At 58.2% G+C, this 22526-nt stretch overlaps 1 protein-coding gene across 1 annotated transcript; it reads right to left on the reverse strand.

The window, feature by feature from the left end:
* Positions 1-421: 421 nt before the first annotated feature.
* Positions 422-14784, reverse strand: ACVRL1 (activin A receptor like type 1). The gene is made up of 10 exons (XM_021704792.2): positions 14633-14784; positions 9870-9938; positions 9063-9314; positions 8655-8866; positions 8302-8401; positions 7806-7952; positions 7256-7531; positions 6460-6657; positions 3895-4025; positions 422-2753 (listed from the first exon to the last, which is right to left on the reverse strand). Exons 2-10 carry the CDS (start codon positions 9931-9933, stop codon positions 2619-2621), a joined length of 1515 nt encoding a protein of 504 aa, XP_021560467.1. The 5' UTR covers positions 9934-9938; positions 14633-14784; the 3' UTR covers positions 422-2618.
* Positions 14785-22526: the final 7742 nt, after the last annotated feature.

Below are 22526 nucleotides of genomic sequence, written 5' to 3' on the forward strand. Positions count from 1 at the left end.
GCAGAAAGCTCCTTCCTACGTGTGGTTTTCGGGGGACAGTCCCTGCAAACCGAGGCCCAGCGGAGCGCACGCACGCTGGCGCCGGGCGCGCGGGAGTCGGTCCCGCCCCGGGAAGGGCCCGCGGGTCCCTGCGCAGGGGCGGGGCGGGAGGCGGCCGCTGGGCAGCCGTTGGCCAGCAGAGGGCGGTGTGGCGGGCGCCACGAGCAGGCTGCTCCCAGCCCAGGGACAGAACTGAGATTTGGGCCGCCGCCGTGAGGTGGGCGTCGGGCGCACGGGTCTGCGCCAATTGTGACTTGTCCCCGCAGGGCAAAGACCGGGCATGATACCCTGGGGCCCCCTCCTTCCCTGCCCCGTCAAGTTTCCTCTGCGGCAAACCACTGCAGAGGCACCAGCCTGGCAAGACTCAGCAGGAGCTCGAGATTCAAGCATGGTTTATTGAGGACCTACTATGTGCTAGGCACAAGCTAGGTGCTCCCACAGTGTCTCCAAGTAAGAGACTGTAATTTGGGCCCCGGCACACCTTCCTTCCTGCACTCAGAAGCACCAGGCACACTGTTCTCCCCAGGGCCTCCTTCCCTCCCTAGCCACTGGCTACTTTCTCCCAGCACCACGGCCCCTGTCACTCCGCCTCCTGCCTCAGACCTTCTCCCCCTCAGGGATTTTCCAGCCCCCCAGGGAGCTGTGGCCTTCCGTTTCTGGCTGTGGAGTCCCAGGAGGAGACACTTTGCACACCCCATCCAGCAGAGATCAAATCTGGCATGGGGGGGGGGGGGACTGGCTCCTGGGCTGGGTGGGTTCCAGTGACCAGAAGACATGAAAGTGTCCCGAGCTCATCGGAGGACCCAACAGGTCCCTCTCACTTTCTGTTTTCACCCAGTTTCACTTCCTGGTTGTGCTGCGGACCTTGCACAACATGGGGAGACAGGCCTGGGAAAGTGCCACGGTGGCTGGCGGAAGCAGCACGCAAGCCTCCTGGGGAGGTTGTGCTGGGTCATCCACAGCAGGAGGGGAGGAGGCTGTGTTTTTGTCACCTCCTGTGGAGAACTGAGGGTCCTTCTCCACCCAGCCCCGAGGGCTGAGATGCCAGGTCGTCCAAGCTTGGGACTGTCCTTGTCCCTAGCCTGAGCCCCCCCATCCCCCATCCCTCAGGCTCTACCTCCCATCCACCGACCTCCAGCCCATCCACCCGCCCAGGGTTTGGGGTAACCTCTTCATTGCATGGACATACACCCTTGACATTGCCAAATGCTGAACTTTCCATGTGTTTCTCCACAGCCACCAGGTTCTTCCTAGACACACTGTCTGGGGCCTGGCCAAGGCTGTGGGCCTGGGCCAGGGGCCAGTGGAGAGCAGGAACCTAAGCGCTGGAGGCTTGCTGGCTGGAGCCAAATGTCTTCTGAGCCTTGGAGGCCCTGCAGGAAGCCGGTCCTCAGCCCGTCTCAGTCCTGGACAGAGAAGGCTAAGCCAGAGAGTGGGGTGAGTGGCTGGTTTGCCTGCCACAAGGCCCAGGGCTGTCTGAACCCAAAGATGGCTACTGGTTTAAGGCAGGAATTGGAGCTTGTAGAATTTGTCTAGGAGGTCTTTCAGGCACTCCTGGCCTCAGATTAAGTTATTTTCAAGGCCCTACCTTGAGGCAAATTGCCAGGGGCTGGGGCAAGAGGAACAGAAAGGACTGATGAACTGACCTCTGACACAGGCTGAAATTTCAAAGAAAATCAGAGCGGAAAAAACCTCAAAGGACATCAGGACTGAATCTTTCAATATGTAGATGAGGAAACAAAGGTCCTGGACAGTGAAGGCCTCATTCTTGTCCCATGGAGCAACTGCCCAGGGCCAGAACCTGGGTCTCCTGACTCCCAGCTGAGCCCTTCCCGAGCTGTGCTTGGCTTTAGCGTCTCCCAGTAATACTGAAGGTTCTGGGCCTCCCCCATCTGACCTATTACCTCTCTACCGTCCTCTGACCTGGACACACCTGCAGCAGGATTCCCTGGGTTTAATGTCCTAAGATGTGAGCTAGGCTGGTGGTGGGGAAGGGGCCCAGGATCAGGCCCCAGCTCTCCCAGGCAGCTGGTGCTCAGCTGGTGGGGTCTTGTCCAGGAGACAGAGGCCCCAGGCAAACCCACAGAGAGGAAATGATGGACCCTGGGTGTGAGGCTGATGCCAGAGGCGAGATGTATACTGAAGGCTAGACAGAGCCCTGTGTCACCCTGGCAGCTCTGGTGGGGCAGTGGGGTTGACCGAGGGCAGGGGGAAAAGTGCAGGCCCGGGCTCTGGGCCCGCGACTGGGATTCCCTAGCCTGGCCACCCTGGCTCTGGGGCCTCTTTCGCATCCTGTCCTGGGGGTGGTAGGGGCTGCGCCCAGGGCATGAGGTTGGAGAGGGAGCCAGGCGTCAGGGAGCCTGCTGCTTTGAGCAGGCCAGACGGCGGGGGGATCAGGTTTCAGCCCAGCTGTATTTTTGGCTGGATGAGCCGGCAGGCAGGCACAGCCGGCCCGTAGAGGGGCACCCTCCTCCCCAGCACACAGACTCACACTACGTCTCTCTACCCAGATAGGCCACCGTCTGTCCCCCACCCCACATGCACTGCAGGCAGAGGGGAGTCAGGCTTCAGGCCTGTGGCTAGTGAATCACTTTGGGCTTCTCAAGACCGTTGCTGAGCTTCTGCAGTGTCTTCTTGATCCGCAGCGCAGTGAGGCGGGCAGAGGGGTTGGGGTACCAGCACTCCCGCATCATCTGAGCCAGGCCTGAGAGGACCTGCGGGGGCGGGGAGAGGCAGAGGGGAGGAAGCAGAGACATGGGTCAGGAAAGCTGGAAAGGGGGCGGCAAGGAGGACACCGTGGAATGGGGAGACAGAAGAGGGAGGTGAGAGTGTTGAGGAGGGGAAGAGGAAAGCCAGTGTGGTATGAGGGGGAAGGGAGGCAAGGAGGAGAGGAGAGAGACACAGATAGAGAGGAAGACAGTGGAGTGAGAAGGGGGTGGAAGGCAGCAGGCAGGACAGAAAGACAGTTGTAACTCAGCTCTTCGGGTACACTCAGGCCCCCTTTGGTGAGGAGTGTCTGTGGAATATCTTATACCCGGGGAAGGGGAGATGTGCGAGCCTCGCGGGGCCCCTCTGCAGCCGGACCCCAGTGCGGAGGGCAGTGTCTCCCAGCACCTCCGCCAGCCCTGGCCGGGCCCAGTGACCACTGCATTAGTGTCCAGGTGGAACCCAGCCCAGGACGCTCAGCAGCCCCAGCATTCAAGCTGTCCCCTGACAGGGAATGTATGTGTGTGTCCGCAGAGCAGCGCATATATGTGGCTCTTTATGGACAGGCATGTTGTGCAGAAACATACATCTGTCTGTGTACGTATGTGTATATCATGTACAGTCACTCTTTCCGGAAACATCGGTTGAGCACTTCTTGTGGGCCAGCATAGCGATAGAGAACAGGGATATGAGGCAGCGAGGGAGACATGCTCTTTGTCCTCGCAGGACCAGCAGTCTGGCATGTATGTGCACGCCGCATACGTACCTCGGAGGATATGTTTACGTAGAAGCACGTGCATGCCTGTATGTGTTTACATACACGTGTGTGTGTCTTACGTATGAATGTGGAGTGTTTTGAGAAAAAACAAAAACAAACAGCAACAGCAAAAGTTCATAGCAAGAAATGCAACAGAGAGACTCCGACTTTTCAGGCCAGATGGAAGGTTCTGAAACCCCAGCATAACCCAAATCTCGGGGGTCCACAGGCCAGGGATGTGGGAGGGAGTACCCAGGGAGGGACCCTGGAATCTAGCCTCTGGAATCTCTCTCTGCAGGTGAGGCAGAGACCTCGGGCACGTGCTCCTCGGGCCAGAACTCCCAGCTGTGAGCCACCACCCCGTGCCACCCCAGCCCCTGCGGAGGCCTCACCGGGTCTGCAGCCAGCCGGTTGGGGATGGTGGGGGTCTGCTGATCAACACACACCACCTTCTTCATGTCCTCGAAGCTGGGATCATTGGGCACCACATCATAGAAGGGTGGCCTGTAGTCCTCCACGATGCCTGAGGATGGAGGCGGGGATGGGACAGTCACTCGGCACCCCAAGAAGGCTCCATACCATCCTGAGGAGAGCCTTGCCCACCTTCTGTCCCAGGGCCCAGAAAACCAGCTGTCTGACCCATGCTACCCCTGAGAGGGCCACTATAACGTCCTCAATATGTTGACAAATAAGAATTACAGCTGTCGATCTTGGCACTCACCATGTGCCAGGCATTGTGCTATAAACACTTTCGTGCTCTACCTTCTTCATCTTTGCGACAACCCAATGGGTATTATTGTCACCTCTAGTTTACAGATGAGAAACTGATGCTCAGAGAAGTTGAGCCCAAGGCTACACCGCTAGTAAGGGCAGAGTCCAGGCTTAAACTCATCTCATCGGATTCCTGGGCCCGACCTTGTTCCAGTCCCTCCGTGGCTGCCTCCCAACCGGGGCCCGGGCACTGCTGCCAGGCCCCAACTCTCCCAGATGCCCGATAGAAACGTTTACTGGCCACGTACGCTGTGCCAGGCGCTGTCCCAACAGCATTGCATCAAATCCCCACAACAACGCCATGAGATAAGTCATACTATTAGCTCCACTTTATGAACAATGGAACTAAGGCCAGAGGGGTGAAGAAACTTGGCTAAAATCACACAGGTAAGTGAGTGAGCTAAGCTTTAAGCCCAGCCGGTCTAACCGAAGCCCACGCGCTTGACCTCCGAGCTCCGCTCGCGGGAGGAGAGCTGGCCTACTGCCGGGGGACGATGTAGCACAAGGAGAAAGGGATTTTTACGCAGGTCCACGTAACAGCCACCCACTGTCAGCGACAGGCCCCGCTGTCCCCCCTCGGCCGCCTGCGCCGCTTCTCCTCATCGTCCCTTAGCGGCAGCCTTCTGAAGATGCTGCGTGCAGAGTGGCGGACAGCTCAGGCAGAAGAGGCCAGACCCAGAGAAGGCGCCCCAGACCAGCCCCCGGCCCTGCTTCCCAGCCTAAGGCGGGGGGCCGCGGCCACACGGCCACAGCCTCAGCAGGCCCTACACCAGCTGTTCTCCCCGTGGCGGGCTTCCAGGCCGGCCCCTGTGCCGCTCAAGCCCTAATCAGTGCTGCATAGAGGCCTGAGCGTGTCTAATGGGCCTTTAATCAGTGCCGGGGCTGACACCAGATTACAGTGTTTATAATGCGCCACGAATCTGTGTGGGGCTGACAGAGCTTCCCTCCGCCCCAGGAGCCTACAGTCCGCCTCCCCCTTCAGCCCTGGCCGGTCCAGCCTTCTCTTCCTGCCGGCAGCCTCCTCCAAGGGGCCTCGGCTCCCTCTAGGTGCCCTCTGCCCCAACCCCGGCCCAGGGGTCTTTGGAGCCTCCTCGGGGCGTTCACACCTGAAGGGGCAGGAATCTGAGCCCCTCGAGAGGCTCCCAGAGAGACGGGTTTCACCCTGGCCTCCACCTGTCGATGCTGAGGGTAAATGAAGCCTGGCATGGGGCTGGCTCCTAGCAGGCGCTCAGGAAATGAGAATGTCCCTGTCCTCAAGGAACAGAGCTCCAGTCATAACCTGAGGTTGTCCCCAACCTGTCAGGACCACCAGCAATCCCTCCCCATAGACAGCCTCCACAGAGACTGACAAGCCTCCCCGTCTGGTCACGACCACCACCCAATATCCATCCACTCCAGGGCTGGGAGGGCACCGGCCACAGGGCTGCCCCTGTACCAGCCAGTGGGAATGAGGGCCCTCCACCTGCTCCCAGCCCCTCCAGAGGCACCCCCAGTCATAATGAGGCAGCGATAAGCAGGCAGTGCGGATGCTGTTATATCCTGCATGTTTGTAGCAAAGAAACCACGGCCCCGGAGTCAGATTGCCTGGTTTCAGACCCTGGTGCTGCCTCTAGCCAGCTCTGATTCTGTACCTCAGTACCCTCACCTGTGAAATGAGGATGATACTGTGTCAGGCATTCGTTATTACCATCAATTGCCACGAATATTCACTGAGCCCCAGAATAGCTCCAGATACTGTCCTAGGATTATCTCAGCAACTAGAACTATCTTCATTCTCATTTTCAAATGAAACTGAGACCCAGAGGGTTTAAAAAGTAACCTGCCCGTGGTCAGTGGCAAATCAGGAAGGGAACCTAGGCAGTCTGATTCCCAGCCCATGCTCTTAACCACGAAGTGATACCACCTCCTGCCAACACGGGATGATGAACTAAGATAATACACGGCTATAGCATGTTTAAGCTCATGTGTAAGCTCAGAAGTTAGCTGCTACTGATATTTCTGGTATTACTACTTATCCAAGATTTCACAGCCAGACAGCGCCACAGGGTCACACCTTAAAAGGTCGCTCAGTTGAACCCTCAGGCCATGGGCACCATCCACGCAGGAAGCCCATCTCCTGCCTGTCCCGCCTGTCTAGCCATCTGCCCCAGGCCTCTTTCCCCACCCTGTGCAGGGCTGGCCCTCACCGTTGACAATGGTCCGACGGGCAATCTCCCACAGCACCAGGCCAAAGGCCCAGATGTCTGTCCACTTGTAGGACTCGAAGCAGTCGGTGCGGATCTGCTCTTCCAGCACCTCAGGGGCCATGTACCGCTTGGTGCCCACTCGCGGGTTGTTGCCGATGTCCAGGTAATCACTACTCTGGGAGTGCATCACAGCCAGGCCTGTGGGTACCAGGCCTGTCACTCCTGCCGCTCACCCGAGCCCACAGGCAGGGTGGCCCCGGAGGCTGGGGTGCAGGAGGCGAGGTGGGCGTGGAGAGAGATGGTGGGACATGGAGCCCCAGGCAGACGGAGACCTGCCTGGAGGCGGGCTGGGAGACCGCAGCCACCCGGAGCCCACCTGTCCTGGTTAGGCTTGTGTAGCCCTCCCGCGAGGTGCCCAAGCGCCCGGAGAGACGTGAGTCGGCAAGGCAGGCGTTATTGTGCCCATTTCACAGAGCAGAACCCCCAAGGCCTGGTGAGGAGAGCAATGCAGTCAAGTGAAGCCAGGGTGAGAACCCAGGTTCCTGGTGCCCTGCCCCTTTCTCCCAACTCCTGGAGCCAGGGCGGTATGCTGGAAGGAGCTGCAAGGAAACCTGGGGGGCTCTCGCAGAGGTGAAATGAGATAACACACGCGCCAGGAGGTTTTAAAGCACCAATTGGTAGCGTCCTTGTCGCCACACACACTCACGCACGAGCAGGCAAAGGCAGAACCTAGTGGGGAGGGAGGGGGCTCGAACCCCGCGCCCTGCAAAGGGCCTGCCCCTGCGCAGCAGCTCACCCAGGTCGGCGAGGCAGCACTGCAGGTTGCTCTTGACCAGCACGTTGCGGCTTTTGAGGTCTCGGTGGGCGATGGCCGGCTTGCCCTGCGTGCCAAAGATCTCCACGTGCAGGTGAGCCAGGCCGCAGGCAGCCGACACAGCCAGCCTGAGGGCCAGCTGGGGCTCCAGCGTCTGCCTCTGCAGGAAGTCATAGAGCGAGCCGTGCTCGTGATAGTGCGTGATGAGCCAGAGCTGCGTGCTCGAGTTGCGGGAAGTCATGTCCGAGGCAATAAAGCCTGTGGGCAGAGGGTCAGGGGGCTCAGCCAAGGGGCGAGGGAGAAGGGAGGCTGGACTGATTGGGGTCAGGGTCAGGGCTGGGGCTGGGGACAGAGGCCAGACGGGCAGGGCAAAGCTGGGGCTGGGCTGGAGGCCGGTCTGGCTTAGGTCCGAGAGGAAGCTGGAGTCAGAGGTCAGGGCTGAGGGGCCGACAGGAGTCCTTCAGGACTAGGTCGGTGTCCCTGAGTGCAGGGCGCTGAGCCCCTGGCCTGGCTTAGCATATGCCCCACTCGCCTAGAATGTTGTCGTGTCTGAGCAGCACTGTATTGTAGATCTCCGTCTCCCGGAACCAGGACTGTTCATCCCTCGAAGAGAAGATCTTGACGGCCACGCTCTCACCATGCCACAGGCCACGCCACACCTCGCCATAGCGGCCCTTGCCTGATCCAATGGGGGGCGGGATGGGAAAGGTCACATTTGGGCCCGCACAGCCCCTGGGCTTGGGGATCCCCAGAAGAAACCCCCATCTTGGTGCTACACTGAGCCCCAACTGCAGAACCACTGACGTTTATGTTTCGCTTAATCCAGCCCCAGCCCCAGCCCCATTTGCCTTGTTGCCCCCAGCACCTACAGAAGGATCTAGCCCTGACCCATCTCCAAGCCACTCCCTACCCAGCAGAATTCCCATTCGGGGCCTGGCCCTGCCCACGACTGCGAGGCCAAGAGCTGCTCACTCCTGCAAGCTCACAGGAGCCCTTGGTCCCATCCCCCGGGCTCACCCATGGCTCACCTACACACTCCACAAGGGCCACTTGTCGCGCCACTGTCCTTTGCACCAGGAAGGGGAGTCCTGAGCCACTGCCTGTGGTGCAGTCACTGTCCAGGAGATCCTGGGCGGTACGGACAGGCCACTGAGAGGCTGCCCCCACCTGGCCCAGCCCATTTCTTCCTCCTTAAGCTGGGCCCTGCTGCTGTGTCCCCACATGCTGCTCACTCGCCCCCCCCCCCACACCCCCACTAAGATCTCGGAGTGTCTGCGATTGTGCCTTTCTTGGCTACCTGTCCCTCGGCACCCCCTCTGATTCTGTGGCTCCTGTCTCCCCCTCTCCCCCTTCCGCATCCCAGGTTCCCCCAGGCCCATACCCCCAGCATGCTGTCCCCCTGCTCAGATGCCTTCAGGATGAGGCTGGACTCGCCCAGCTCGCTGTGCAGGCCCCGCTGCTTCTCCTGCCTCCGCCGGACATGCCACAGGCCCAGGGCACCCAGGGCCACCAGGGCCAACAAGGCCAGCACGGGGCCCAGGATCAGAGGCAGCTGGCCATCTACCTTCGGCTGCTCCGGAGGAATCTGGGTGGCTGGTGGAGGGGACACACTGAGGCCCAGCTTCGACCAGGCCAGACCGGCCCCCCCCCCCCCCCCTGGCCCCTCTGCCAGTCCGATCCCAGGGTCCCGCCTCCCCCGCCCCGCCCCCAGCCAGAGCGCGAGGTGGGAGCAGGGCGGGGCGGAAGGTCCGAGAGGATGGGGAGGGCCGGCCGCGGCTGCCGCACGTACCCTCCAGCACCAGGGACACGTTGTGGTTGCACAGGGGGCTGTAGCAGCAGTAGTGGTTGACGAACTCGGTGGGGCGCCCCCGGCACAGCTCCTCGTGCAGGCTCCCACAGCCCCGGTGCTGCTGGGGGTGTTGGCCCTCCTCCCGCACCAGCACGACCGTGCACCAGGCCCCCTGGCAGGTAGGCCCCCTGCAGTGTGGGCTCTCACAGGTGCAGGTCACCAGCGGGCCCCGAGAGGGCTTCATGGGGTCGCCTGGGATACACACCGGAAGCTCAGCCCCTCCGGCCCGACCCCTAGGCAGGGCCTCCCAGCCGGGTCTGTCCAGTTACACCTCCCTTCTGACCTCTCAAACACACCCCCTGAAGCCTTGGTCCTTTAGTCCCATCCTTAGATTATCCTTCCTTCTAGAACCTTACCGTCTGACGCAATGAGAACCAGGCTACTGTCCCTTCCCTGATCCTAGGACCTTCGCTCCCGGTTCTAGGCCCAGCCCTGGCTCCCAGCCCCAACCCTGAGGGCTCTCCCAGGCCTCCCTGCCAACGTGCCCACTCTCTGCACCCCCCAGGTAGAGTTTCCCACCTGGAGGCCCGTAGAGCACCATCCTGTGGGTTTGGATCAGAAGGACAGCAGAGGAGGGCTGGGGTAGCTGGGGGTTTAGTCTAACTGAGCCTGCCTCCCACCCTCCAGCCAAGCTCCTAAGTGCCCCCTCTCCCCAGCTCCTCAAATTCAGCCCCAGCAAGAGCTGAACCCAGCCAGCCCTTTCCCCATCCAAGCCCCCTGTCCCCTACCTGCTTCCCTAGTACTTACCCTGGGTCAGGCCCAAGGCCATCAGGAGCATCAGAAAGCCTCTCCTGGGGAGGTCCAAGGTCATGGTCTCTGCAGAGGACAGGGGGTACAGCAAGATCTGTGAAATGTGATCCCCTCGGTGTTTTCAGCCACTGGTTGTGGGTCCCTCCCACCCAGAGGAAATCACTGGGAGCTTTTTGGGGGGGCAGGGAAGCCTCCTCCCTACTCCCTGTGTCTGGCTTTGGGGCGGGGCCTGCAGGGGAAGTCCTGGTTCACTTCCCCATGGAAACCATCCTCTTAGGGGTAAAGGGTGGGGGAGCCATGTTTAAGTGACAGAGAGTTTGGGGGACTCCCAGCTATTTACCCCTGCTTCTGAGCTCAGACTGGAGGGCACAGAGGGCATGAGCCCAGGGTGGAAGGAGCATCCTTTCAGCAGTCCCCCCCACCCTTCTGTCCTCGGCCTCCTGCCCCCCCCCCCCCCCCCCCCCCCCCCCCTTTCCCAGTGCCCCCACCCCCCTAGCACTGGCTGCCTCAAACATAAACAGGCTCCTGTCTTCACTTCCTGCCATTCAGGGTCCCGCCAAGCTGGGAACAGGAATCAAGATTGTTTAGATTGGGGTCTGGATAGAACAGGCAAGAGTCACGCACAGCAGAGAGCTCAGGGGATATTCTCAGGGCAGGCTGGGGTGGCTACAGGGACTGGAAGAGCCGCCTGGGGCTGGGACAGCCCCATGGCAGAATTCTAGGGGGACACTCTGGGAACCACAAAGCCCAGCTCCTTATTTTAGAGAAGATGGAGATTAAGCCTCAGACAGAGGAGGAGACTCGTCCAAGGTCAGACTTGTCCAAGGTCAGTGGCAGTACCAGGAGTACACCCCAGGTGTCCAGACTCCCAAGCCACTGCTTTCTCCATTCTGTCTCCCAATCCAGGTGGCAGCCTGGGTCTGAGCCCTCAGGGTTGTACAACCATACAGATCTTGAACAGCGCTTGCTCATGCCAGGTGTGAAGAAACCTCTCTACACCTCACCAGAGTATAAGATGCCCTCTCTGAGCCATTCCCTAGCCCCCTTCCTTCTCTCTCCTTGCTGTCCTGGGAAGGGGTGGGGGTAGGGCCAGTGAGTGTGGGAGGGGAAGTGAAACATACTTAGGCACTGAATGTTTGACCTTCCGTGGCTGGTTAAGGTTGAACTTTTCCAGAAGTGTGGTAGAGAGTGTTAGGGAAGTAATTCTGATCTCTGATAGTCCCCAACCCAGGTCCCAAACCATCTAGTACTCCAGAAGCCACCCCCTTCTTCATTTCTCAAAGGTTGAGAACAAGAAGATAAGGGCTGATGCTGCAGCAAGAAGGACTGAGGTCAGACAGCAAGAAGGACTTTCTGAACGGTGGCGAGTGTGCAGGTGTGTGCCTGGGGACAGGATCCCCAGGCAGGAGCAGCTAACACGAGGGAGAGGGAGTGTCTTTGGCATAACACAGCTGGGAGGGCTGGCTGGCTGGCCACATGGGCTTCGGCAGGCCCACAGTCTAAGAATGGGGTACCAAGGGGCGCCTGGGTGGCTCAGTCGTTGAGCGTCTGCCTTCGGCTAGGGTCATGATCCCAGGGTCCTGGGATTGAGCCCCGTGTCGGGCTCCCTGCTTGGCGGGAAGCCTGCTTCTCCCTCTCCCACTCCCCTGCTTGTGTTCCTGCTCTCGCTGTGTCTCTCGCTGTCAAATAAATAAATAAAATCTTAAAAAAAAAGAATGGGGTACCAAATGAAGCTCCATGGTGCTGAGGCTCTGAGGGCAGGATGGTTGGGGGTAGGGGGGGGCTCACGGGCCTCTCTGGCTGGTGGCAGCTCTGGTCTTCCTGCCTGGGCTTCCTCTGCCCCAGAGGCCCAGGGCTGGGGGAGGAAACAGAGCCTTGGGCTGCTGCAGCTGTGTCCCCAGCCTCTTGCCTGACCTCCTGCCTCTTGCCCTTCCCGGCAGGCAGTGAGGGCTCTGGCAAGCACTCAGCAGCGGGACTGGTAGCTGGGGAAGGAGGCCCAGACGAGCTGAATTTGCCCACTGGAGTAGGGGCGGGAAGCCATCCATGGAAGCTTTTGCTTGCCCAGAAAGCCGCTAAGGAGAAAGTATGGGGCAGGAAGGAAAGGGTGGATAACAGTAAGGATGAAATTGGGCATCCTTTTCGGATTCTCTACCCATGCGTCCCCTTCTCTGTGCCCCAGTGTACCCTCTTACCTACTTTATTATGCATCAGAATCGCTTGAAGCGCTTCGTCAGAAATGCACATTGTTTGGTCTCACCCCCTACTTCCAAATTCTGACTTCAGTCCATCTGGGACCAGCAAAAGGTCTCCAGGTAATTCTCATCAGTTGGCATGGGTACCACCCCTTGAGAAATGTGTCCTACACGGTGCTAAATCTGGTCCACGTGTTTTCATTTCACTGTGTGGGGCCCCACTGGGGGACGGGGAGCAGGGTGCAGAGGGCAGAGACTCTCACTCCCACCAGGGCACCTTCCCACCGTCCCCCAACTGGAGAAGCCAGGGACTTGGAGACACTGCTGAGGGAGAGCGGGGTGAGGGCTTTGTTCTCCAGCATCCCAGGCTCAGCCATGGTGCAGGGAGGGCCTGGCAGCTTTTGCAGAATCCACCTCTGGTTTAATCTCAGGAATATGGTGGAGTAAAATTGTGACTCTCCAGCCTTTAACCGGGCCCAGCATGGAGTGAAGTACAGGAGGGTGCTGAGTCCTGACCAGTCTGAACTCCAGGAGACCCTGAATGATTGGCCCAGACACCGGACTCTAGCACAGACTCCCGGGGACGGGTGGCATCCCTCCACTTTGAAGCTGGAAGATCTTCTGCTGACAAAAGCATCACTGCTGTTGGCCAGAAATCCCAAGTGCCAAACTAATTTCAAACGTTATCTTACCACCATGAGAGCCTTCATAATAAGAATTAACCATCTCTGAATACTAGTTATGTGCTAAGGACTCAGTTTTGATGGTTAATCTCATTTAATCCTGGCAACCATCCAGTGGGGAAACTGAGGCTCAGGGATGTTAAGTTTCTTGCCTACAATCACCACGTGTGTCCTGATCGACTTAAATTGCTGGTAGTATTGGTATGCTGGTAATAAATGGTAGTAAATCCTCACTTGGACATTTTCTGCCTCCAATTCTTGGGTGTTCAGTGAGTCCCTCAAAGGAGGAGAAAGAGCAAGTCGGTTTTGCGGACAGTAACAGATTGCACAGAGCTGTTGTTATCGCTGGGTGCCCGATGCGGGTTTGTTTAGATGTGAAGACAGAAATCATCTGCTTGCTGTGGGCTTAGTCTTCAGCGGAAGAACCAGAGTCGTGGTGCGCTCAGAAGGTGTCCGTCATTCTGTTTCTCCTCGGCACACCCGAGGCGCCGTCACAGGGCTGCAAGAGCCTCGCTCGGTGTGCCAACAAGGCTTAGCCAAACAGCGGAGGGCTAGACTGAGCTGCCCCGTCCCATACACACAACACTTTCATTGCCATCACCTCCGTGGCCCTTCACGGCCATGGGATGAAGCATCAAGCCTTGGTCTTAGGGCCAGACTTCTAGAAGGGGCAGGCAGCACCAGACAAACAGGGGTCAGGGTTCAAATCCTGCCTCTACCTGGGTTCAAATCCTGCCTCTGGGTTCAAAGCCTGCCCCTGCCACTTAGAGCTATGAGATGTGGGGCAAGTTACTTAAACTTTCTGAGGCTTAGGCTTCCCTACAAAAAATGAGAATAACAAGAGTGCTCATTTCAGGGGTACACTGTAGTAAACTTATTTAGCAGAGTACTCAGTGGCACACAGTAAGCGCCTAATAAATGCCACCCCAAAACCCAACAGCACCGTTTACACCATCCATGGGGCTTTGGACAAGTGACTCAGGTCTGAACCTCTTTCCCTTCCAGGACCTGTCCTGCTAAATTGTGGCCAGGATTACAGGAGAAAAATGTAGCTAAGTGTACATCTAAGACTACATAGTAGGTCCTCAGTAAATGGTATCTGTTTTTACCACCCAGAGAAATGGGAGGACAGGCATTAGGGCAAATGGGGCAGAGAGGGATCAGAGAGGACAGACCCCGACTCAGGCCGAAGCTGCCCCCACAGAGAGGGTGAGCACTATAGTCCACTACGCCCCTGTCCTTCAAGAAGAAAAGCGAGGTGGGTAGCCAGCCCAGAGATGCCCTTAACAGCACTGACCTCCAGGGCCGGCTGAAAACCTGGGGTCCCAGCCTGCGGGGAGACTGGGAAAGCCTCTGGCCTGGATCCCCAGGGAAGGCCATGGCATGGGGATTATCTGACCATACAGGGTTGGAGGTGAGGTTTGTAGGATGGAATGACAGTGGCAGATTCCTTAAGCAAGAACTGCAAACGGCTGGTTTGGGATGTGGGCTTCAAGTGGGGGGGGGCGCTCAACAGGGTTGGAAGTAGATGCTCACTCTCAGATGAAGGCAGCTGCCTGGAGGGACATGTGACCCTTCGTCTGGGAAGAAGAGCAGGAATCCCTTCTGCCCATTTTACAGATGAGGCTAGGGGAGCAGAGAAGTTAAGTGACTGGCCCCAGGAGCCAGAAGTTTTCTGATTCCCAGCCCGGGTTCGGCCCAGTCTGCTCCAGTCTCAGAAACTTCACGGGCAGATGTGCGGGGACGGCGAGGGGCAGCTTGCCCTAGTGAGGAGCCGGGACTGACCCTACGGCGACCTCTCTGAGGTGCTCTCTGGGATCTGCCCCAAGAAGGGCCAGTGCGGGGTGGAGGAGGGGGGTCAGGCGGCCCGCGGACCCGGACTCACCTCTGGGCCCGCCCTGCGGGTAGTGGGCCGGGCGCTTCCCCTCCCCGGCGGCGGCCGCGGTAGCCGGGCGAGCGCTGGACGGCTGCGGGCGCGGGTCGTGCGGGGCCTGGGACGGTGCTGGGGCCCGGGAGGGGCTCGCTCGGCGCGGATGGCGCGGCGGCCTCCCGGGACTGGGAAAGGGGCTGGAGCAAAAATGTTTCTTATTCCAGCGTCTTCCTGCCTGGCCCGGCTCCACCACTCCCTCCTAATAAACCGTTTCCTATTGCCCAACTAGCCGACGGGCCGCCCGCTCGCCCCTCGCTGAGGCCGCAGGGCCCGGACCCTCCCCCGCGCGGCTCCCAGAACCCGAGGGCAGCCGCCACCCTCGGCCGCCCCCCGCCCGGGGATCGCGGCTGCGCCCCCGCCCCGAGCCTCCCACATCCGCCTCCCCGAGGGGGCGGTCCTTGGACTCGGGCCGCGGGGGTCTCCGTGGGGATCAGGCCCGGAGCCGTGGGACCCGGAGCCGAGGCGGGAGCCACGGTCTGAGGGCCGGCCCGAGGAAGGGATGGAGAGGCTCTGAGCCGCGGAGGGGGCGGCCTGGAATCCGGGACTGGAAGGGGGGCACCAAGCGCAGGACCGCGGGGAGAGGGGGGCAGGGGAGGTGACTTACCTGTCCTCCCACCCTCAGCCCCTGGTCCTGGGCCTAGGAGGCTCAGTGCAGCTGGGGCACAGTTTGGGGCTGGCAGGATCCGAAATATTTTAGCCCCGCCCTCTGCCCCCTACCCCCGCCCCCGAGGACTCCCCACTCGGTCCAAATCTTTCAGCCTCCTCCCTCTTGCCCCTTCACCCCCTCTTGTTCACTCCCGTCTTCCGCAGCCTCTCTCTGCTCGGCGCAGGGTAAACAGGCCCAGATGCGGCTGCTCTGGGTCAGTGGTGAGAACAGAAGAGCCCCTCCAGCCACAGCATAGCTCAGTGACAAGGATGTCTCTCCCTCCAACGCTTGGCCAGAAATGGAAGGAGAGGCTAGGGGCTGCCTTGGATGCTCCCTTCCAGGCAGGCCCTCACCCCACCAAATGGAGATGGGGTCTGGGACCTATGTGGGGACACTAATGGGACAAGGCAGACAAGGCACTGGGGAGCGGAGCAGAACGGCTTCTCCCCCAGAGAGAGACTCGCTCTTCCTCCTGATTCCTTTGTAGAGGCTCAGAACACTGACATCATCGTCTTGCTCTGCTCCAACCACTGTGAGCACCCTGAAGGCAGGACTTCATTTCTAGCCTCCTGGTTATCCGCAAAGACCCTGAAGTCTGGGAATCCAGACTAGTTGGTGACCTTAGACAAGTGACACCTCTCCATGCCTCACTCCCCCCATCTGCTAAATGGGCATAATCAACAGCACCAGCCTCTCAGGGTCATCGTGAGGATGAAGGCCATGGCGCTTATCTCAGTGCATAGTGAAAATGCCGGGGGGCTGTGCCTGCCACAGGGTAGGCCCTCAATGAACGTGTTAAATTAAAAAAAAAAAAAAGCTGGGGAGGTGGTAGCCTCAGAGCTAAGCGGAAAGAGCAAGTATTGGAAGCAGAAGCGGACCTCTAAGGTGTCTTCCTCTAAGAAGATTGTGTAAAATGGGCCAGGGACACCCCCCCACCCTCTGCTGGGAATAGAGGCTGGGGGGACATCAGCTAAAGGCTCAGCCAGCCATCAATTGCTGACCGACCTCACTTCCTCTGCTGAAACCCTCCCCAGCCCCCACCGCGCAGCTGCTTCACAACTTGTGAGCATTGTGAATTCCAGAACCAAGGCACACCCAAATTTCAGTGTCAGGACAGAGCTGTGTCCTGCAGCCAATAGGAAGTACTATGGGATTACGGTATCTGCTCTTTCAGATTATAGTGGCCACTTCGGAGTATGGCCTCCTGTCCATCTTTCGTACCCACTCTCCGCACCCCCCCCCCCAAGCTGTTCTGGCTTCTGATAAACTTCTCCCAACCCCAGCCCATGGATCTCTGTCCTAGGAGGTGGAAGTGGGGGCTTCCCCAAGGGAAGCATTCCGTCTGAGACACACAGCGAACACCAAAACAGTGACACGGCTATAGGGCAGAGTAGCTGGTGAGAGTCGGTGGGGACGGGGGACTTTATCTGGGAAGGGGTCATGAAACAGATGGAAGTAGGGTCGCGTTTGGAGGAGGAAAACAGGGCCTGATGGAGAACTGGGGAACGGGAACGTCAGTCCCTGCCGGAGACCCCCCCACCTCGCCAGACCACTGAGTGTTCTGGACCCCGACTGGGGCTCTCTAGGGCTTCTTGTGATCCCTAGGCGTCTAGAGCACACAGAGAACCTGGGGAAGGCATCGAGGAGGGACGTAGAGTTGGAGAAAGCCCTGGGGACTCAGCCCAATGAGGAAAGGGAAAAGGAATTACAAACTGTGTCCAAGTGTACAAAATTAATTACTCAGAAGGACCAGCTGTTCCCCATATTCAGTGAGGACAGAACAAGAGGAAACAGGCTGAAAGGGCTACGATTTGAATTTAGATATTCAGAAGGATTTCCCAGCAGTGTGTGAAACAGAGGCCTGGAGAGCCTAGGGAGGGTACGTGGGGTGAACCTCCAGGAGATTCTTACCTGTGGAAGGCAGGTGACACAGAATCCCGCATGAAGGGCAGGAGATTGGACAACTTGTGCTTTCAGAACCAGCTATAAGTATCAGGTTCAAGCGTCGCTTTTGACACCTGGGCGGGGCCAACTTCGCGGGTATTCGACCCGTGCAGATGCACAGGACCCCACGCTTGGCTTAATGCTCTGCCGTTGTCATCTTGAAATTCTTTTTTTTTTTTTTTTAAGATTTATTTATTTATTTGACAGAGAGAGACACAGCGAGAGAGGGAACACAAGCAGGGGGAGTGGGAGAGGGAGAAGCAGGCTTCCTGCGGAGCAGGGAGCCCAATGCGGGGCTCGATCCCAGGACCCTGGGATCATGACCTGAGCCGAAGGCAGACGCTTAACGACTGAGCCACCCAGGCGCCCCGTCATCTTGAAATTCTTAATAATGTTTGAACCAAGGGCCCGGCATTTTCATTTTGCACTGGGCCCCACAAATTATGTAGCTGGTTCTGCACCAGAATGAGTAGGAAGAGAATGCGGGGGTGGGGGGGAGGCAGGGGGGCGGGGAATTAGCAGAGGGTGAGCTAGGCTTTGCTTCATTTAAATTGCAGAGTGGGAGATTTAGATCAGCCAACCTTAGGGATTTTTCAAATGCAAGAGACATGGAAACAGTAGAACAAGGTTCTACTACCTGAGGAGGAGAAAGAACCGCGGGTCTCCTTTAGGAGAGAAGGGGGGCAGATACCTGTGAATTCCATTTGTCCATCTCTTCAACACAGAAGACAGAGTGAGCCTTCTGGGCTGGCTGCAGACTGAGTTTTGCCAGGAGAGGGAGGGAGAAGTGACCTCTCTAGGTCTCCTTCAGCTCTGAGCAGAAGCACCATCGATCATGTCCTGAAGACAACAGTAAACCAGGAGGCGTGGGGCCTGGGTTTCGGGCCTGGATCACCTCTCTGGGCCTCAGTTTCCTCCTCTGGACACTGAGGGGTTTAAACCGGATACCTCCAAAGGTCCTGCCCAGCCTTATATTATCTTGTTTGGCTCTACAATTCAGATAATGGTACCACGCCGGGTCCATCGCAGCTCAGGCTTCAAGTCAATGTGGCGGGTGTTAAGGTTTGGGGAGGGGGCGGCAGCCAGAGCCCACCCAGCACCTCAGGAAGAGGCTGCCAGACAGGGGCCAGATTGTCAGACTTGGAGCCACCAAGTCACCTTCCTCTTCCTCTCCAGGATGTCCCCTAGATGGGTTCATCCGCTGCTTGCCTATCCCTGAGCCATCAGGATGACTCAGCTCAGGATGGAGCCTCTGAAGGAAGGGATGGTATGTCAGGGCAGCGGTCTGAGACTAGGCGGTGCCCACACAACGCCTCAGGGTGAGTTGCCATGCAGCCCCGGGTCTGCGGAGGGGCAAGCCAGTGACCTCTGCACTGCCCCTCCGCACAGCAACCCCCCAAGGCTCGGACTCCTCCCCCAAACCGGCCCCACCGCTGTGGGAAAGAGTCCGCGCTTGGACTTGGAGTCTCCGCACGTGAGCGTTCACCTCCACACCTGTGCGAGGCGCTGACAGTTCCTTTTCTACCGCATCCTCCGCCTAAAGGCAAACGATCTGGGAGAGTCCCCCACCAGCTGTAAAGCCCACACAGATGTCCGGTTGTGCGCGAGAGGGAGGCGGAGCCGTGGGGTGGGAGAAAGAGCGTGAACAGGGAGTCAGAGGGTCAGAGGCTCCGTTTCCTTACCTGTGCAAAGACGAGTACCACCTGCTGCCTCGTCTACTGCTAGATACCTACCTGAGGGCTTGCTCTCCAGATGAAGGTGGAGCCTCTGCAGAGGACTTTGAAGGATGAGGCAACCATTCCAGGTAAAAATTCAAAAAATCCCAAATAAGCATGGGGTGAAATAAAGAAATGGGATTCTGCAGAGAAACTTTATAACGAGAAGCACCTGTGCCCAGCCCAGACCCTCTTGCTGCGGCCAACCCCCTTCCCAGCTATTCCTTTCTCTGTCGCTTGCTTTGCTGACTCTAAATAGTACATTCACACTGCTGTCTCTCCATCTTTTTTCAGCTTTGTTGACGTCCCATTGACAAATAAAATAAGGTATTTGAAGTGTGGATCATTTCATACATTTCATACACGGATATGGGGTGCAAGCATTCTTCCCATAAAAAAAATGTTACCCTCATGTTTATGTTTCTGTTGTTGAGAAGTTTTTTGGGGAATAGAATTTAAGTTCTACACTCTTAGCTAATTTCAATTATACAATACAGTGTTATCAACTATAGTCACCATATTTTACATTAGATCCCCAGACCTGATTCATCTTCTAGCTGCAAGTTTGTACCTTTTCACCAACCTCTCCCTATTTCCCCCACCCTTCAGACTCAAGCAACCACTTTTCTACTCTCTGTTTCTATGAGTTTGCCTTGGTTTTGGATTTCACATGTAAGTGACACTGTGCAGTATTTGTCTTTCTGCTGCCTCTGCATTTAAAAGCTTCAGGCATTATTTTTTTTAAGATTTTATTTTTAAGTAATCTCTACACCCAACGTGGGGCTCGAACTCACGACCCTGAGCTCAAGAGTCGTCCGCTCTACCAACTGAGCCAGCCAGGCATCCTCAGCCATTATTTTAAAACTTCAGAATTTAGGCCATTTATTTGTTTTTGTTTTGTTTTGTTAATTGAAAGATCATTGAAAAAAAAAAAAGAAAGATCACTGGAGATGCTTTGAAGGTCTAGCTGAGCATTTAGGATGGCACCAGAGTTCCCAGAGTCATCAGGACTTCTGCCCTCTCTAAATATAGGCAGATCCCAAATTTGTGGGGTGAGGGTGGGCAGAGTTGCCCGGCAAGGGGATGGGGGCCTGGTAGGCTCTTGGGTGGTGCCGAGGGAACCCTTGCTGCCTGAGGAGTCTGAGGGGTTAAGGGGACTATCCCCAATGGGAAGGGCTTGGTATTTGGACAAGGAGGGGGTCCCCAGGATTTGAGAGCTGGTCCTGGCCCCAGCTGGGAGAGATTGTTCGAAAGAGGGTCTGAGTAGCTGGGTGAGGCCACAGGCCAGCGGGATTTCCTTCAGCTCCAGCCACTCTAGTGGGTGGGACCGGATTGCTGGAACTGGACACAGGAATCTGCCTTTGTTTCCAGCTGGAGGGGAAATGCCATAAATCCTGCCCCTTTCCCACCCCTCCGGCATCCGTGCCCAGGCTCTGTCCTTGCAGCACCAGGCAGCCTGGTATGGAGAGCCCTCAGCAAGCTCTTGATTCCTGGACCTCCTCATCTGCAGGCCTCTGCCCCAAACTCCCCCACAGCAGATCATGGGCACAGATGTAGGAAAGAGAGGTTGCGAGGTATCCAAGGCGAGTCTGGAGTAAATAGCCACAGAGCAGGATTTAGGTTTTGACCTGCTTCCCTCTCCTTTCCCTCCAAGGGACCATGGCTTTTCAGTGAGGTCTAAGGGGGAACTCCAGGTTAGCCGTGGTCCTCCTCCCCCCACCGACTCCCACTCCAAATAGCTGGACAGACTACAGGTTGGAGCACAGTCCCATGGGCAATGCCTGGAGTTGGACGGCTGGGGAATGCAGAGTGCTGGGGCACAGAGGGGCCGGGGAGCGGAGTGGGATGGGACCCCAGGGATGGGGAACCCTGCCTTTATTTTTCGCCGTCAGTGGGTCCGTGTGTTTGTGTCCGGTGATGCGTGGGCTTATGTGTGTTGGGGGGGCAGTGGGCCTGTGTATACTTCTGCACCTGGGCACTGTAAGGCCCTGTGGGACCCAGGCTGGCTGTGTGTTGGCACATGACATTGCCCGCGTGACTGATCCAGGCTGCAGAGCCTCTCCAGCCGCGAGCCTAGCCTTCCAGTCCTCCCTCCAGATGTGGTACGTTCCTTAACCAGGAGGAGGCAGGGTCCCTCCGAGGAAAAGAGAAGGAACAGCTCTGATTGTCTGCAGAAACCCTGGCCAGGTGGTTTGTCAGTGAGGCCAGTGGAAATCTGACAGGAGAAATGTCCTCAGAGGCCAGGGAGCGGAATGGGCGGGGGATGGGGGCAAGTGTGGGGAGGGAAGCGGGGCCTGGGGGTTGGTGTGGTGGAAGACGTGTGGATGTTTCCAACCGCTTGGAAAGTGTGACTCCCGGAGGGGAGGGAATCCTGTCCAGGTGCCCCAGTTTGGAAGAAAGGGGACATAAACCAATGAGTCCCCACCTGTCCCTCTGTCCTCCCTACACAGACGTACTCCCTTGCCTTCTCTTGGCCCAGCAGGACTTTTCTGGGGCATGGCCTGGGATGACTGGGGACACCGTGGCTCCTGGACCAGGACAGCCGTTACGAGGAGGAAGGAGATGATAAAGGGCCCTCTAAGCATCCCAGACCTTGGTGGAGCCTGAACTCAGTTCTTGTCTACACACATTCATTAAACCTGTGCGGGCTGGGCGCAGAGCCAGGGACTAGGGAGACAGACCCAGGTTCTGCCCATGCAGGAGGGAGGGGAGGCTGTCCCAGGAGTCCTCACAAGCCTCGCAGACATCCCAGTGTGTCCGGAAAGCCAACTTTTCAGTCCCTTCTGTAGGAGCCCCTGTTGGGCAGGGTGAGGGCGGACAGGCCCATGCGGGGAGCAGGCCGGCCCGCGTTCAGTGCTGTGGGGGTGGGCGGTGGGCCGGGAGTGCCCTGGGCTCGTAGAGCTTGTAGGAGCCGCTCTGAGAACACTGTCTGGGATGAGCACGTGCTTCCACTTCAGGGCCCACCAGAGTAGAATCCTGGAATCACGGAGGATGCCACGGGGTTCCCAGGACATGTCCGCTGGCCTCCTCCACAGAGCCGGCCCCTTGGCCACACGCCTTGCGGATCAGCCCAGTAACAAAACCTGCTGCTGACCGGGTGCTGGCTGTTGGCCGGGCCACACTCAGTGCCCACATACCCCTCCCTGCATAGGCTGCAGGACAACCCTGGGAAGTAGAGATTATACATTATCACCGCTGGATGTTACGAATGAGGAGACGGAGGCTGGGAGCGGTCCCTGGTCACAGAGATGGTCGGAGGCAGGGCCGGGATCCAAACCCACGTGCTGGCCTGAGCAGGGTGCTTCTGCCGTGGCGTGCTCTGCACAGCCAGGGACCCGGTCCTGAGTCCTTGGCCTCGGCTGACAGGGACTCCATGTGGAGCTGCAGGAGCTGGGCCGGCATGCGAAGAAGCTGGGATGTCGGTGGCGAAGCTGGGATGTTGTGGCGAAGCTGGGATGTTGGTGGCGAAGCTGGGATGTTGGTGGAGAAGCTGGGATGTTGTGGCGAAGCTGGGATGTTGGTGGCGAAGCTGGGATGTTGGTGG

This window comes from Neomonachus schauinslandi, chromosome 5, assembly GCF_002201575.2.
Source record: "Neomonachus schauinslandi chromosome 5, ASM220157v2, whole genome shotgun sequence".
Taxonomy (NCBI): Eukaryota; Metazoa; Chordata; class Mammalia; order Carnivora; family Phocidae; genus Neomonachus; species Neomonachus schauinslandi.

What these genes read in the sequence shown, in the direction of transcription:
- ACVRL1 (XM_021704792.2), bottom strand. Translation starts at nt 9,933, where the DNA reads ATGACCTTGGACCTCCCCAGGAGAGGCTTTCTGATGCTCCTGATGGCC. An exon ending in CAGACACGACAACATTCTAG is followed by an intron (nt 7,532 to 7,805) that starts GCGAGTGGGGCA and finishes CTCTGCCCACAG; the next exon opens with GCTTTATTGCCTCGGACATG. An exon ending in ACCGGCTGGCTGCAGACCCG is followed by an intron (nt 2,754 to 3,894) that starts GTGAGGCCTCCG and finishes CCGCCCCCGCAG; the next exon opens with GTCCTCTCAGGCCTGGCTCA.